Genomic DNA, 17,572 nt, shown 5'->3' with positions numbered 1-17,572 from the left:
CCACTATGCCACAGAAGTATTGTGCCTTAACAAGTTATCAGTCTTATACGCAAGAGGCCACCACATGAAGGTACTCATCAGGACCTGAGTAGTTAGGAGGCTTACATTTCAATCCTTCCTCCATTACTTCATTCTTCCCCCGACAACCAATTCCTTCTGGGCTTCTCCACTGTTAATTATCAAGTGGCCATTAAGACTTCTGCTGTCTGAGAAACACACAAAACACTCAGAACTGAGTGTGAATTCTTTTATGGACATGAAATCCACGGTGGTCTGAGATTCTTTAACCACACTCAGTTCAACAGTAAGGCTTCTCTCTACTGGGGATTCTAAAGTGTCTGTGGAAATGACTTCTTCTGCCACTTCATAACTGCAGAACAGTGTGGATTTGTATGTGATATTGAAGATGCCTTCTTCGTGAAAACTGTTTGCGGAATTCCTTTGTGCCTCTAAATGCTGCTACTTGTGGGAAACTGTTGGTCACATTTAAAACTAACATATGGCTTCTCTCCTGTATGAATTATTTTGTGATTCTGAAGAGAGCTACTTCTGGGAAATTCTTTGCCACATTTGGAACAGACATATGACTTTTCTTCTGTGTGAATTCTTTTGTGGCGCTGAAGATGGCTTCTTTGTGAAAACTGTTTGCCGCATTCAGAACAGTCATGTGGTTTCTCTCCAGTATGAATTCTTTTGTGATTCTGAAGATGGCTACTGTCACTGAATTGTTTCCCACAATCAGAACAGCCATATGGCTTTTCTCCAGTATGAACTCGTCTGTATCGCTGAAGATCATAATGGTCAAGAAATTGTTTCCCACATTCAGAACAAGCAAATGGTCTTTTTCCAGTATGAACTCGCAAATGTCTTTGGAAACTGCTAGAATTAGCAAATCCTTGGCCACATTCTAAACAGACATATGGCTTCTCTCCTGTGTGAATTCTTTGGTGGCTCTGAAGATGGCTTCTTTGTGAAAACTGTTTGCCACATTCAGAACAACCATATGGCTTCTCTCCTGTATGAATTCTTTTGTGATTCTTAAGAGAGATAAGTTTAATGAATCTTTTGCCACATTCAGAACAGCAATATGGCTTTTCTCCATTATGAATTATTGTGTGGCTCTGAAGAGAGCTGAGTTTAATGAATCTTTTGTTACATTCTGAGCAGCGATACAGCTTTTCTCCAGTGTGAATTCTTGTATGTCTTTGGATAGAAAATCTGTCAAAAAATCGTTTACCACAATCAGAGCAGCAATGAGGTTTCTGTCCAGTATGAATTGCTTTGTGCCTCTGAAGATCTCCCTTACAAGTGAACGTCTTGTCACATTCACAACAGCAATATGGCCTTTGTCTTGTATGAAACAACTTGAGATCTTTACAGTCTGACTCATTTTTTAAAGTTTGCCCAAAGTCTCGGCCATCATACAAAGCCCCCTGATCTGTGCAATGCTCTTGTTGTTGGTCAGTATTGATGGCGTCTCTCGCAGGAAAAGAAATGCACTGGAAAGAGGCCTCTGTCAAATTCTCTGATCCTCTTGTTGATTTCTTCATCTTCTCTTTGTCCTGTTTTTGCTGCAGTTTGCACTGAAGAGAAGTCTCGGTAAATGAAGATGGAGAGAAGTTGCCACTCTCCAGAACATCTGCAATGATACAAAGAGTTTTGTTAAATGTTTTCAGATAAATAAACCAGAGGTGGCACACCGGCTGATGTTACTCACTGACCCCTCAGTCCCATTCCTGAGGTAATCCAAGAAGAGTGCTGATGAAATTGTGACTTTGATGATTAAGTCTCTCTTAAATAAGCATTGTTGTCAAATTGAGGTTCAGTCGGTTCAATATACCCAAAGTGCTTAGATAAGCCATGTTTCTGGGTGCACTTTGATATTTAAGGAACCCAAACATCTTTCTTGGCTCATAAAAATAGTGGAAAGTGTGTGATCTGCAGATTGAGCAACTGAGACTTTAAATGTGAAGGTGATGGGGTGTAAGGTGTATTATGAGACCACTTACACAAGTATTAAGAGTTTAATTTCATTGTCAAACAACAGAAAAACATGCGAACAAGGTGGTCTTTAACACTAGAATTCCCGAAGCCTATGAAAAAACCCATAATCCCGTCCCACCTTAAATGCCTTCGCACCTCTCCATCAGCATCTTTTGTGTTGTAAATGTGTCTATCAGCACAAGCAGCCTGCTATCCCATCCACCCGCCCACAGTCCGAAGTTGAATTCGCTAAGAAGCTTCTCAGTACTAAGTGTTTATCTTGGAGTGAAGTGCCTGCAGTTGTAGAGGGTAAATAATAGATCGTCATTTGGAATAAATACATTTCAAGTGTGTTGCGTGTCTACAACAATCTATGTAAACACATTGTTAAAACAGATACATTTTTCATGTTTTAGTACTAATTGCCACAATGTAGACATGAAGTGTGTAATGTGTGAAGCCTGAAATTCAAAAATCAAATAAACACTTCCACAAAAGGTACTAGTATAACAAAACAAGAGCATGTGTATTCAAGAATATAACAGAAGAAAAACAAAGTAGGTTAGGATAGGCTATTGATATGATAGGTCGTGTGGTGTAGCGGTAAGAAATGCCGACTTGTGATCAAGATCAAGATCAAGAAAAGAAAGATATATATATATATAGTATACACACACACACACACACACACATATATACATATATATATATATATATATATATATATATATATATATATATACACATACACACACACATAAACATATATATACATACACATAAACATAAAAATATATATATATACATATATACATATACAGTACAGGCCAAAACTTTGGACACACCTCCTCATTCAATGTGTTTTCTTTATTTTCATGACCATTTACATTGGTAGATTCTCACTTAAGGCATCAAAACTACTTGGTCAAATAGCCCTTACACAGCCTGGAGGTGTGTTTGGTGTCATTGTCCTGTTGAAAAATAAATGATCGTCCAACTAACCTGACTTCTGCACAACACAACTGCGCTCTTGGGGTAATTTTGGTCGGCCGGCCACTCCTGGGAAGGTTCACCACTGTTCCATGTTTTTGCCATTTGTGGATAATGGCTCTCACTGTGGTTCGCTGGAGTTCCAAAGCTTTAGAAATGGCTTTATAACCTTTACCAGACTGATAGATCTCAATTACGTCTGTTCTCATTTGTTCCTGAATTTCTTTGGATCTTGGCATGATGTCTAGCTTTTGAGGTGCTTTTGGTCTACTTCTCTGTGTCAGGCAGCTCCTATTGAAGTGATTTCTTGATTGAAACAGGTGTGGCAGTAATCAGGCCTGGGGGTGGCAACGGAAATTGAACTCAGGTGTGATACACCACAGTTAGGTTCTTTTTTAACAAGGGGGCAATTACTTTTTCACACAGGGCCATGTAGGTTTGGATTTTTTCTCCTAAATAATAAAACCATCATTTAAAAACTGCATTTTGTGTTTACTTGTGTTATATTTGACTAATGGTTAAATGTGTTTGATGATCAGAAACATTTTGTGTGACAAACATGCAAAAGAATAAGAAATCAGGAAGGGGGCAAATAGTTTTTCACACCACTGTAAATGGTCATGAAAATAAAGAAAACACATTGAATGAGGAGGTGTGTCCAAACTTTTGGCCTGTACTGTATATATATATATATATATATATATATATATATATATATATATATATATATATATATATATACTACTATAATATATAAACTGAAGGTCCTGTTCCAATTTTTGTTTTGCCCATTCTGCAAATTCAGTGCGCCGATCTGGGTCATCCTCGTTGAGATGCTGCAGTAGCTGGAGTTTGTAAGGGTGTCATTTGTGAGTAGCTAATATCCGCCGAAGGGATGTTCGACTAATGCCACTCTCCAGTGACATGCGGTGAGTGCTATGCTGTGGGCTCTTGCTGAATGAAGCTAGCACAGCCACTGATGTTTCTTCATTAGTGACAGTTTTCATGCGTCCACATTTTGGCAAATCCAACACTGAACCAGTTTCACGAAACTTAGCAAGCAGTTTGTTAAATGTAGCATGGGAGATGGGTGGTCTCGTAGGCTGTCTTGCATTGAAATCTGCTGCAATGACCCTGTTACTGCGTTCACCAGACATTAACACAATTTTTATACGCTCCTCACATGTTAACCTCTGCAACATGTCAATGGCTGTAAACAAAGAGAAACCTGTAAATAACTCATGAAAGAATAAAGTTACATTAAAACCAAGCACATCATTGTTTTTCTTGTGAAATTCCCAATAAGTTTGTTGTGTCACATGACCCTCTTCCTATTGAAAAAACAAAAGTTGGATCCAAAATGGCCGACTTCAAAATAGCCACCATGGTCACCACCCATCTTGAAAAGTTTTCCCCCTCACATATACTAATGTGCCACAAACAGGAAGTTAATATCACCAACCATTCCCATTTTATTAAGGTGTATCCATATAAATGGCCCACCCTGTATATATACACCCTTTGGAGTGCAAGCAGCTGTTGCTGGGGGTGCCAGAATCCATCGAGGAAGAAAAATGAAAAACATTATTTGTACAAATTCTTAATTTTTCTATCCATTCCTAAATAATTAAATGGGCAGGCTATTTCGTATCAGTGCAATACGCTGCTTGTTAAAACAGATGACTTCCGCTCTTACGTGCACTTAGTGCTGCTTGGCTATTATGAACTATTGTATCTGTTCAAGTTCTATTTAAATTTTAAATATAAGTAAGTTTTATTTAGTCGACAGAAATATCTTTGGTAGGGATGTAAGTTAAATTTAGTCATCATTGCATACATTTTTCTTCACCATAGAAATGTAAAGACTAAATTCAACTTACATTCCTACAAAGATATTTCTGTCACTAAATAGAACCTACTTATATCCAAATAGAACTTGAAAAGATATATTTTTTCGAATCTGAGCGTGCATTTTAGATCGACTTGACGGGCACTACATCGAACCCCGTGCTATTGTGCTCTGGCCTGCCTGTTTCAATAAGTCACCATCGCTTCGCTCTTACTTTTTTACCGTTCATTTGATCATGGGCCTCTCTACATTTTTGTTTATTTTCGGGTTGTAATGTTGTGGACGAAATCTCAGACCCGACAGCAGGTGCGGTTATAAAGCAGCTTTATTTTCAGAGTCACGGTGAGAAGAGTTTCAGAAAAGCAGACAATCAAATATGCATGACAGCGTCAGGGCTCTTCTGAACCCCGTCTGTTGGGTGGGGTCCAGTTTTATACCCCTAGAATGCGTAATTTAATATCATTATAAAATGTAACAGTCAACACATTTATTATACACAAACCTTTAGCCCCTTCAACGCCCCTTGTGCAACTTGATTTCTTGGCTCCTTTTGTTATGGCGTTCAGATGTAAGCTAAGGGAAAACGTGATAAGGCAGACTCATGTGTGGAATGCTCAGACCTTGAGTCCTTTGCACAAACATTTTTCTGTTTGCTAAAACAAAGCATGCTATTACTTGGTTTTGTAAAGCTTACTTCTCAGACATGAATTAGTACAAGGGAACGAAGAGAACATTCGTCTTCCACATTCCCCCCTTTTTTAGCAAACAAAAATATTTGATCAGGGAGAGTTGAGTAGGAAAGGGTAGGAGAGGAGGATGGAGTGGAGTGGGCGGAGGAGTGTGGGGTGGATGTGCTGATCTGAAGCATTTTTTCTTTGTGTAAAAAATAAGCCTTTGCCATCGAGGCAGTAAAATACTTGGATACAATGTATCTTATCAAGGGAACAATACAGCAAGCTACAAGCAGGAGAACAATTAAAGCAACCGTAAGAGAGATGAAAACTGATTTAAGCCATTGGCCCCAGGACCCAAAAGTGGACATAAACCATTTGTCCCAAGGATTAGAAATGCCAGAATTAGTAGCTAGTTCATGTCAAATCAGCTAAAGCACGGGTGATTGATCCATCAGGAGCTGTATTATTATCACCAAACATAGCACAAACGCCTCCTTTCTCAGCCAAGAGCATATCTAAAGCCAATCGATTTTGCCAGGTCATGAGGGATGTTTTATCAAGTTGCTCATGGATACCTTCAACAGCTTCTTTAGTAAAATTTAAGAATCTTTGTTGATTATAATAGAGGATAATTAATCCAATCTACATTTTTGTTTATAGTAACCTGAGGAAAAATAGACTCAAATTCGGCAAAACTTGGTCCCTTGCCTTGAACTTATCAGGGACTCCACGAGGGACTCGAATGGAATCAAAATACACCCCAGGGCCATGTAGGGAAAACTGGGAAGGGTCCACAGAATGGGGTTGACGATGTCGGCCAAACATGGTCGACACATGGAAGGCAGTTAAAGGGAAAAGTCGGAAAGGCATAACAAATTGTATTAAAGCAGAAGTGCCAGTCCAGTCAGGTGGAAGGATGTCAAGCAATTTAGACCTATGGCACATCCACCAAATATCAGTATTCTGAGTAATCAGAAAAATTGATAATTTGGAAGCTAAAGAGGAAGAATTAATCGGAAAAGTTTGGAAACAAAAAGAGGATGGGATATTACCAACATTTGTGCCACGAGAGGAAGTAAGGTTTCTAAAAAACAGGTATAAATACCTTCATCGGGCTGGAACATCGGGGGAGTAATGTGTAATGTAATTAGAGTCGATTGAAATAGAGGAAGAGATAAAAAGGGCAAGTAGGCAAGGAAGGCCAGTAGGATCAGATATGTTAGAAAGAGGAAAAGGGACAGTGGCCAAATGTGGCCTAGCTATAGCACATGCATAGCAATCAGATTGATTCACTTGTCTAGCCGAATATAATACCCATTGCAGCCAACGGTTCTGATCCCCATACCCAATTTCAATAGAAAAAGTGGAAGAAGAGGTGGAAATATTCATGACCTTGACAGGGGGCGGGTTTGGACCAGGGGTAGGAGAGAGGGTGTGTGTGTGGGGAAATGGGAGGTGTTAGTAACAGGGTTCTCAACCTTAATTTGAAATCTCCCTAGAGGATCTATTCCAGATACATATGCCCCTAAAATACAGGTTCCTGAATCATGTAAAGAAGGGTTCTTCAGAGTAATGATCAAAGGGTTACAATGGTATTCGGCACATTCATGAGGGGCATGTCCTTTTAGAAAACGATATTTCAGACCATACTTCTGGGCCTTATAGGGTTGATAAACCCCAGTCATCAGTTCCAGTATTAGCCAAAACCCAGTCCCACATGTCACAGTTACTTCCGAATCCAGAGTTTGTAACAGTTACACACACACATTTGTCAGACCAGTTCCACTGGATTTATCAGTCCCACAGTCAATAATAGAACAGAAATCCACCTGAACTGATGTGGTGATTCCGAAAGGAAAAGTCAAGGTGACCAGAGCATTCGACAAGGGGATGGAAAGACATAGTAGGACAACAATCAAGGGTGCCATCTGTTGCAATGTGAGATGTGAATCCAAGCAGGCAGTCCCTCAACTTTAACAGCATGTGGTGTCTACAGCAGAACTTGAACGGTCCTCTCCACCGAGGGTGATGCCAATGTTTCCTTCGAGTATCTCTAGCCAGAATCCAGGTTCCTAATGGAATCGGGGAGTCCTTTGATGGAGGACTAGTTCTCCAGGCCTGATTCACCTGCTCGTGGACTTCCTTCAGAGAAGCTCGGAGACCTGTAAGACTGGAAAGAAGATCATTGTCCACAGTATGCAGTGTAACATTACCTATGACCATGCCGACTGGCATGGTCCATCCGGTCAGAATTTCGAATGGCGACAGCCCTAACTGCCAATGTGTTCTTCCCCTTAATCCCATCAAGGCCAGAGGCAGAGCATCAGGCCAAGTTAAATTTGTTTGCTCACAGATTTTAGCCAATTTAGATTGCAAGGTACCATTGCATCGTTCCACAATACCTCCACTCTAGGGGTGGTATTTGCAATAATGATGCACATTTATCTGGAGCCAGGTGGTTAATTCATTTATAATGGAATTTAGTGGGTGCCATTATCAGTTTGTAATTTCTGTGGTATTCCCCATCTAGGAATGATTTCCTTTATCAAAGCTTTTGCCACAGGTTTGGCATCTGCATGTTTGGAAGGGAAAGCTTCCACCCATCGGAGAACACATCAACAATTACTTAACAGTATCGGTACCCCTTTGATGGTGTTAATTCAATGAAGTCCATTTGAAGGTGTTCAATGGACCCATTAGGTTAGGTGTAATGGCGGGACTTACCTGGGTGCCCTTTCCTACATTAAACTTTTTAATGCACAGAACTGCTCTGCATATGTAGAGAAACCTACAGCTTCCCAATATTTTTCAACATCTTGAACCATGGCGTCTTTTCCAGCATGGTCTAGGCCATGGGCGATTTTTTCCATACCTGGGAAAGAAGCTTTTGGGAGGAAAGGTTTGTTAGTTTGCTTATGGGTCCAGACTCCATCAGAGAGGGACCCTTCTTTGGACCATTTTCTCTTCTCTGTGTCCGTGGCTGCATTCTGTAAAGAAATAATTTGATTATCAGTGTCCTGGTCATTTCTCTGTTGGAATAAAAAGATTGGTGTGTTATTATGCGCAGTCCGTTTAGCAAAATGATCAGCTAATTTGTTTCCTTTACTGACAGGATCCTGTTTTCCTGTGTGAGCTTGACATTTAACGATCGCTAGCTTTGATGGTTTCGTTATGGCCTCTAAGAGGGATTCTTTTAGTTTTTTATGTTGAATGGGATTGCCAGTACTGGTCTTGAATCCCTGAGTTTCCATAATGCCCCATGATCATGGCAGACTCCAAAAGCATATCTAGAATCAGTATAAATAGTTACAATTTTTCCCTCTGACAACTGACAAGCTCGGGTGAGAGCTATCAACTCAGCTGCCTGCGCTTAAACTTGAAGAAATTCGGTTTGCTTCCAGCAGGTGGTCACCTTTGACCACTGCATAGCTGGTTGAAGGTGTTCCATTTTCCAATCATAAAGAACACCCATCCACAAAAATTATCTCTCCTGTTCCTAAGGGTGTTTCCTGTAGGTCTGGTCTAGGTTTTATAACCTTAGTTATTTTATCATGACAGTTGTGGGGTTCCCCTTGATTTTCAGTTGGAAGCAATGTAGCTGGATTTAAGGTGGAGCACCTTTCTATGGTAACGTTTGACAATGTACAGAGTATATTTTGGTAGTGTATTTCCCTAGCAGTAGTGAGATGTGAGGTTTTAGCCTGTACTAAAATGGAGTGTACGGCGTGAGGCACTTTTACCACTAGGGGGCTCATGAGCACTATATCTGTACTGGCTAGCACGGCCTCTGTTGTGGCTGCTACAGCTCTGAGACAGGTTGGATGTCCCACAGCCACTGGATCCAATTTTTCAAAAATAGGCTAAGCCTTTGTTTTTTCTCCATGGAGTTGTGTAAAAAATGCATTCATATATCCCCCCTTTTCGTCCACAAACAGAGTGAATGGACGAGATAGTCAACAGTCCCAACGCATGCAAACAGTAGGGCATTTTTTTTTTTAAGTCACATAGAGCCTTCCCAGCTTCATCATTCCATGCCACCTGACCAGAAAGGGGGAGATCAGGGTGACCGCTAAAGTTTGCAAAATCTGTGCTCTTTCATTGAAGTTTAAAATCCATTGCCGGCAGTATCCTATAATGCCTAATACAGACACAACCTGTTGCTTTGTAACATGTCTTGGTCTAGGAAGATTTTGAATGGTGTTTATACGGTCGCTAGAGAGAGAGAGAGCTCTCGTTTCACAAGAAATGTCATGACCTGAATATTTCACGGTTGTTTGAATTAACTGCAGTTTTGTTTTAGAAACTTTGTGGCCATTTTCTGCTAAATAATAACAATTGCTGAGTATCCGTGCACAATCTGCTTCGTAGTACTACACAACATTCCACATACTGTATCAATACACTGTCTTTTTCCGGCCAAAAGCCTTTTAAATTTTGAGCAAGAGCTTATCCAATACACAAGGGCTACAATATATCCCTGAGGCATAACGGTCCATGTCCAACGGCGGGTTTTGGAAAGTAAAGGCAAACCAGAATTGAGAGTCGGGTGCAAAGGAATACAAAATAAGCATTAGCAAAGTCAATAACAGAGAAATAACAGGCGGACGAGGGTATCGTAGAAAGAATAGTGGAAGGATTAGTAACAATAGGTGCCCTAGGAAAACTGCAGAATTTACGTGTCGAAGATCTTAAACAAAAACGCCATGAACCGTCAGCCTTTTAAACAGGTAAAACGGGGGAGTTGACTGGAGAGTGTTTAATTTGAATGATTGCTCCACGTTTCACGAGATCGGAATGTACGGCGGAGATGCCAGCCTCTGCTGCTGGAGACAGAGGATACTGGGAGCGATGCGGGCGGAAGGAGGATTTTGGGTAAATCACCAGTGGCTCACAGTGTGCTATCCTTCCATAATCATTTTTCCCCTGGGACCAAAGTGCATCGGGAAGTGAGGAAAGCCAAGTGGGAGAGGCGGTTTGCAATGAAAAAGCAGAAAGGGAAGGACGGCACGATGTACTAAAAAATCATTTTGAAGCACAAACTTTAGTTATCAAATGATCTGAGGTATCAAAGATACCCGAAGCAACATGTAGCCAGTCCGTCCTATTGAAACATTGTTCCACCCAATCCCCAATTTCAACTCAGTGAACGGTGCTATAATTGGCTAAAGAAAAACATGGGGAACCGAACCTCCGAATAGAAAACGCTTTGGGAATATGTGAAGTGCACTGACAGCAGCAGCCATGTGTGCATGAGAAAAAAAAAAATGCAAGGGATATGGAGGGACTCTGGGCTATTAACTGAAAGAGAAAAGATTCTAACCAAGGTGTGTCCACTTCAGAAGGGAAGTACTGGGCAGTGCAGTGGAGGGTGTTGGGGACTTGCAAGTGGGGAAAAGAATATAAGAGTGTAGGGCTTTAGAAGAATGGTGTGTGAGGAGATGTTCAGGGTCCAGGCTGCAAAAGAGGGCTTAGTGTGGGGAGGTTTGGCACAGGAATTTAGGAATAGAACAGTGAAACCCTCGTTTGGTTAGAGAAAAAGAGAGGGAGAGCTTAGTCATCATCCCTTCCTAACAGATTAACAGGGCAGAGCTGATTTAAAAAAACGGTGCATCAAAGTGGAACCACTGGAATGAAGCTGAACTCGAAGAGGTTTAGACACCAGTAAAAAATGTGGTTGTCCAGAAGCACTAAGAACAGTCAGTGTATCGTTCGAGGCAGATTAGAAAGCAGTTTCAGTGCCATTCAGCAAAGTCAATAAAGGATCTGTGTCCGCATGGCAAGTGAGCAAAGGCAACTGAAAAGAGTGGCTGGGGGTCCCTGTGAAAGGAATATCCTCAGGTTCAGGTAAGGAAGGGGGAGGAAGAAGCTGATGTGGGCAATTGCTGCAGAAGTGTCCCATCGTAACAGGCAAGATGTGTAGGTGCTTGATCTGAGGGGAGAGGCGGCTGAGAAGATGAAGAATTCGGATTAGGGAGTAAAAATCCACGACCTCTCCCCCGGCTTCGCCCCTGTTCTCGGAAAAATCCACGTCCTCTCCCCCTGCCTGAGCTCCACCTGCATAATAATTCATTTGTGCCGCGATCTACTTGGTCTGAGTGTATGACTCTTTTTGTTTAGTCTGTCGTTCAGCATGCTCGCGTGTCTTTTAACTTCATCAAAAGTGGCACTTTCCCATCCAAATACAGGACGCGTACTTTATTTTGAATATCACTTCTGACTCCTGACAGAAAAGGAGGAACTCCTGCTTTGTTACAGTTGTCTGGGCTGTCTAAGCCAGAATGGTTTGTCAACAAGTCCTGAATGCGGTGTGCCCATTCATCTACTGTCTCATCTTTCTTTTGTTTGGCAGCTGAAAAGGTATCAGTCGGTGCCCTTTTTATATTTTGCAGCTATTGCAGTTTTCACAGATTCCCATTTGGCAAGGAAAGGACCCTCATTATTTTGTCCACGAGGCAATGCCTCATTCCAATGCCACTGTACTCCATTATGCTGCCCATAATTGACAGTAGCCCAAGAAGTCCCCAACTTTCTGCGTAGCACTTGGGTCCACTCGGCCGCACTGGGTTTCTATATGTTGTCTAGTTGCTGCACCTGTTCCACAAACTTCAACCCACCGATTACCTTACGATCAGGCAATTCGGACACTACGTATCATTACAGTAGTGGGGTTAGCATTTTCTGGGGATTGTGTGGGATCGTGTCGGGGGTCAGGAACCTCAATTAAAGGGCATGAAAATGTGGGTGCTAAAGGTTTAGGGGACTTAAATGGGGTAAGGTTTTCAGGGGTCTTATCTCTGAGGGTTTTGGTTCTAGCACGTTGTGAAATGGAGGGCTTTTTGTGTAAGTTAGAAAAGCCTCCCATAGCCCCTAACAAGTGGCCGTCAGTCTCATCATCAGGATGTGTAAGTGAGGAGGGGTCGCACTGATATTGTTCATCAAAGAAATCATCAGTAACTGGGGCATCGGTAACCACAGGAGCCGTTGGGGCAATGATTGAATGTGGCAGTGGAAGGGGTTGTGGGTAAAGTGTTGCGGAAGAAAGCACTGGATATAAAAGTTTTTTATTTTTATCACTCCTTCTCCTCCTTCCTTCAGACTGGGGTCCCGTATCAGCCTACACTTTCTGTAAAGCTATAAGCAGCTCTTCTTTTTCCTTTCTATTCTTAAGTTCAGCAACTAAAAGCTCATTCCGTTTTTGTGCCGCTTCCAACGTACGGTCTTTAATAACCAATTCCCATCTGTCATAAATATCCATCCGATAAGGACCTCCATTACAACAACCCTGTGTATTTCTGCACAGTATTTTTCTAATTCATATCTCCAGTTCCTTCCACTGGCCATCCACCTCCACTGTCCTTATTCCACCTCCTACATGCTTTTTTAATCCTGTCTTCTTTTCAATGAGCTTTCTAGGGAACCCGCCTTTCGATCCCGACAGCGCACTAGGAGCCTGGCGATCCCCCGAAAATAATCCTTCTAACGTTAGGTTTTTTAGGACTCTTTGGGGACTGTTTGACTGGCTACTGATTGTTTTTCCCATAGTGAGTGGCAGGATCTCAGCAGAAAGTGACTCAGCCCTCGATAAACCCCGTTCCACCCGCCGTCCGCTCCTATTCCCGGATTACAGCTTCAGGTGACTTCGTGTCCGTTATTTGCATCAGCAGAATCCTACATCAATACGCCCCGTGGAGTCCAGGATATGGAGGTTTTACCCGATCCCTTCATCAGACGGTTTGTATGCGTCAATCTGCCAGGGTATTGTCTCCGTCACCTTAGCAACCCGTTGAAACAAGAGTATGACCAGACAGCAGATGAAAAACTCGACCTCCCGTTTATTTAGACACACATTCTCTAAATACGCCCTTTCACCCCCGTTCCTCAAATTATTATAGGAGCGTGCCACTCACCCCTTTTCTAATCCTTTCCACAGGGGTGACTAGCTAACATTCACACTGTGCCGTTTTCCGTAGGGTCCCAAGTCACTTTCCGTGAGCCCTTAGAACACTCCTATGTATTTTCCATACAGTATGCTTTCTTATTCTTTATTTTGCATATGCTTTTTATTCCTTTTCCTTCTATATTCATATTACTTCCAGCACACCAGTCAAACTAACAGGAATCCCCCGATCTACTCACCGTGACTCCATCCACCTGCATGGAAATGCCCATCAAGTCGTGCCTCAGATCGGCTAGGAGGAGGTCAGGGACTCCCCACGCAGGAAATCGCCAAGGCAGGCCAATCCTACATTTACCGAAGCTGGACCCGATCCGGCCGGAATCGGCTCCACCACGGTCATCTGGACGATCCTGCACGAGGAGCCGTCTGCCTTCTCCTGCCCCACGCTTGGCCAAAACTGTGGACGAAATCTCAGACCCGACAGCAGGTGTGGTTATAAAGCAGCTTTATTTTCAGAGTCACGGTGAGAAGAGTTTCAGAAAAGCAGACAATCAAATATACATGACAGCGTCAGGGCTCTTCTGAACCCCGTCTGTTGGGTGGGGTCCAGTTTTATACCCCTAGAATGCGTAATTTAATATCATTATAAAATGTAACAGTCAACACATTTATTATACACAAACCTTTAGCCCCTTCAACGCCCCTTGTGCAACTTGATTTCTTGGCTCCTTTTGTTGTGGCGTTCAGATGTAAGCTAAGGGAAAACGTGATAAGGCAGACTCATGTGTGGAATGCTCAGACCTTGAGTCCTTTGCACAAACATTTTTCTGTTTGCTAAAACAAAGCATGCTGTTACTTGGTTTTGTAAAGCTTACTTCTCAGACATGAATTAGTACAAGGGAACGAAGAGAACATTCGTCTTCCACAATGTTCATTAAATTTACGTATCATCTGGTCCATTGGCGGACCGTGCATCTCACACCTAGGCCTTCAGTACTGCTCCATCTGAATCAATCCGCCCCTCAAAAACTAATTTATGGTCATAAAAACCATCTTAATACGCAGAAATACAGTATAAAGAGCAGCTGCATCGCAGATAGATAATTCCTGTAGCCACAATAAATGCCTTTATTGAATAGACAAACCAGTGGTGAACAAGTTCCTTTCTACTGCAGCCACAGCCGCGACACACATAAAAAACATCAATAATAACTCATAAACCTTGCAATATTATTTAGGAAAATCACAACATTTTAGACTCCAAAAATTCGGATTATTTGTAAACAAAATCCATCCTCCTCTCTTTCCTCAAAAGCAGTTCAATCACTCTGTCGTACGGATTATCCGTGCGCCTCAGTTCCACCAAAAAGTCCCTTTCTATTGCCATCGAAGCTAATGCTGAAAAATCGAACCTGCAGCTTCTATCCAATCAACGGGTCAGAATACGGTGACGTCGCCGTACACCTGCTAGATGGCCGTACTGACACCAACTCAAAATCTGATTGATTGAAGCAACAGGTTAATTGACATTTATTCTGTGTTAGAGTGCCTGCACAATGGATTGTAAAGTCCTATCTGCCTGACAACAAATGATGGCTGAAATGTGATTGGTTAAATGCTTTAATACAAAAATACATGTTTGGAAGCAGCACAACCATCGGAAAAGCTATGAAAGGAAGCGGACAGACTATTTGGAATTATTTAATAAGTATTCATGGACAAAATATAATTAACATCAGTTTGGAATTCAGATATTTTTACTTATGAATATGCTAAGCACAGTCCTTCACCTGTGAATATTTACCTTTTATGGGCAGGCATTCAATTACGTGGGAGGCGTGACGATGCGAGACGAAATTCCGCCTCCCACGGCCATCGAGCTGCAGTCTATTACAGTATATGGATGATAAAACAGGTTCCAGTTATGACCGTTAAGTAACCTGTAAGTAATGAGCCTGCTAAAGTTCAGCCTTCTACCTACACGGGAATTAGTGATGAGTGAGTGAGTCAGTAAGTGAGTCAGTGAGTCAGTCAGTGAGGACTTTGCCTTTTATTAGTATAGATAAAAACATACATTTGATTTGCGTCTGTAATAGCCAGTGTAAATTTATAGTACTTGTAAAAGTTAGCATTTTTTTTTTCCAGTTTTATTCTCTCAGTCACGTTCATGCTCACACAACCACTACCTCCAATCTGACACGGTTTTTAGGTAAAGACGTGGTATCATCTCTGTATTTGTAAACAGTGTCAGATCTTGTGCATGAACAAGACTGGGACTGGGAAAACTGTGGACGTGGGTGTGAGTGGTGTGCGTGACTGAGAATGATTGTGGATATGAATTTTTTTATTCACTTTTATTGAGTGTTCCTGGTCACACTGAATTATTATGCACCTTCTGGTCCATGATGTCAAAGCAGCACTGACAAAAAAAGAGAGACATATGTATATATGACATGTGGAATAATTCATTTTATGACCTGTGTTATACATTTTGGAAAACATTCTTGCACTAATGCAGCATTGCTGTATATTCATTCGCATACCTTCATGTGGTTGTAATCAGCGACCGTGTTTGTTTTGTTTTATTTTTCACGATCTTGTCCAGTCTCCACATTTTGGTGTATGGTGCTGTTTCTTTTGTACTCCAGGAAATTCTGAGGACAGATCAGTTCTGTCCTATATACAATCATCAATTTCAAATGTCAACAGTTCCCACACACCCAAGGACTGTCCCTCCTACATGTATACCTGTTGCAATGTACGCACTTCTCTCTGTGCTGTGGTTCCTAATACATTGAAGGGTACGTGACGCTGAACTTTCTTTCCTGGGGGAAGTGGAGGTGTTGGAACAGAAACTTGCCGATGTTACATCCTCTTCTTCTTTTTCCATCGCCTTTTCTTGTAAGAAGCGACAACAAAGTTTCTCTCTCAGTCAACACATGTGAGTTTAAACCCACGTTTGTGTGTCAGCTTTAATCTCGCCACATCAGAGAATTACCTTTAATTTCCAGCAGATAAAAGAAGAGAGTTTGTGGCTCAACTTGCAGAGGATCTTTAATGTTCCTCTTTATTATTACACGATACTCATACACACATATATATCGCCATGACTTGTATGAATGGTGTGCTAATTTAGAAGTGTTTTATTTCACTATTTTTTGTCATTTTCAAAGGACAGTATAGCTTTGCATGTATTACCATTTTGTAATGAACATATCAGAGTTTAAACAATAGTGAAATTGAGAGTGAAGAAACATTTAATATACTAAAAACAAATCAGGTGGTGACAAATGACATTATTTAAATGTTATATATTTTTATTCCTTAGTGTTTGTAGTTTGGCTGATAATGCTCACCGTTCCATAATAAACATATAAGATTAATTGAAACGAGACTTCAGCCACATCAGATACGCTAACACAAATTTCTCTGCTCCTTCTGTTTCTCATCGATGGTGAATCTCCTGACCTCTCAATCCAAGACACTCCACTAAGCTCCATCTACAGCTGGGATAGAAGGAGCCTAAGAGAAGACACTGAGTGGCCTCGCTCACCAACTGCCACCCTCTCTGATCCTCTTTAGTCAAACCAAAAGGCAGATTTTGTTTTATTCCTCCAGCGTCTCACCACAGGACTGATTGATTATATTTTTATTCTGTCCTCCCTGACCATCTGACCGGACTTATAGTAATGGACCTAAAAAACTTATCTTCACATCAGGGTTCTACTTCTTGTATATTTGTGTTATGTAAGCACAAATTGCTTATTTTGACATTATTTTTATATATTATTTATTCAGTTAAATATAACTATCCATCTCTAACTTGCTCTTTTGTTTCTCCGTTTATATTGTGTCAAATCACTTTGAGCTACGTTCCTTATATGAAAATGTGCTATAGAGATAAAAATGTCATTGCTGTTGTTACTGAAATGAGCCCAGCTTGTCAATTTAAGTGAGACTCACTCGCCAAGTGCGTTTTCTGGAGTAGCCCCCCTGGTCTGTCCACTGAGTAAAAGGTCTTTGTCTGCTCATCTCCCATCTGTTTAATTTCTCCATCGTCTTCTCTTACCCTACAGATGTGCCTGCTGCGTTAACCACTGTCTGGTGTGACTGAGCGCCAATGTGTGTGCCAGTGTGCCCCGTAGCGGACTGACATCCATTATCAGGCTGATGCCTGCC

The 17,572-nt window shown here is 41.4% G+C and overlaps 1 protein-coding gene across 1 annotated transcript in view; it reads right to left on the bottom strand.

The window, feature by feature from the left end:
* Positions 1-449: 449 nt before the first annotated feature.
* The window catches only part of LOC120528884 (zinc finger protein 883-like), a 147,072-nt gene continuing 129,949 nt past the window's right edge, over positions 450-17,572 (bottom strand). The window contains exon 4 of the mRNA XM_039752960.1: positions 450-1,091. Within this exon, the coding sequence (XP_039608894.1) occupies positions 450-1,091 (642 nt within the window). The remainder of the gene's footprint in view (positions 1,092-17,572) is intronic.

This window comes from Polypterus senegalus, chromosome 4 (assembly GCF_016835505.1).
Source record: "Polypterus senegalus isolate Bchr_013 chromosome 4, ASM1683550v1, whole genome shotgun sequence".
Classification (NCBI taxonomy): Eukaryota; Metazoa; Chordata; class Cladistia; order Polypteriformes; family Polypteridae; genus Polypterus; species Polypterus senegalus.
The sequence above is the reverse complement of the archived record's forward strand: the minus strand, read 5'-3'. Positions and strand labels throughout refer to the sequence as shown.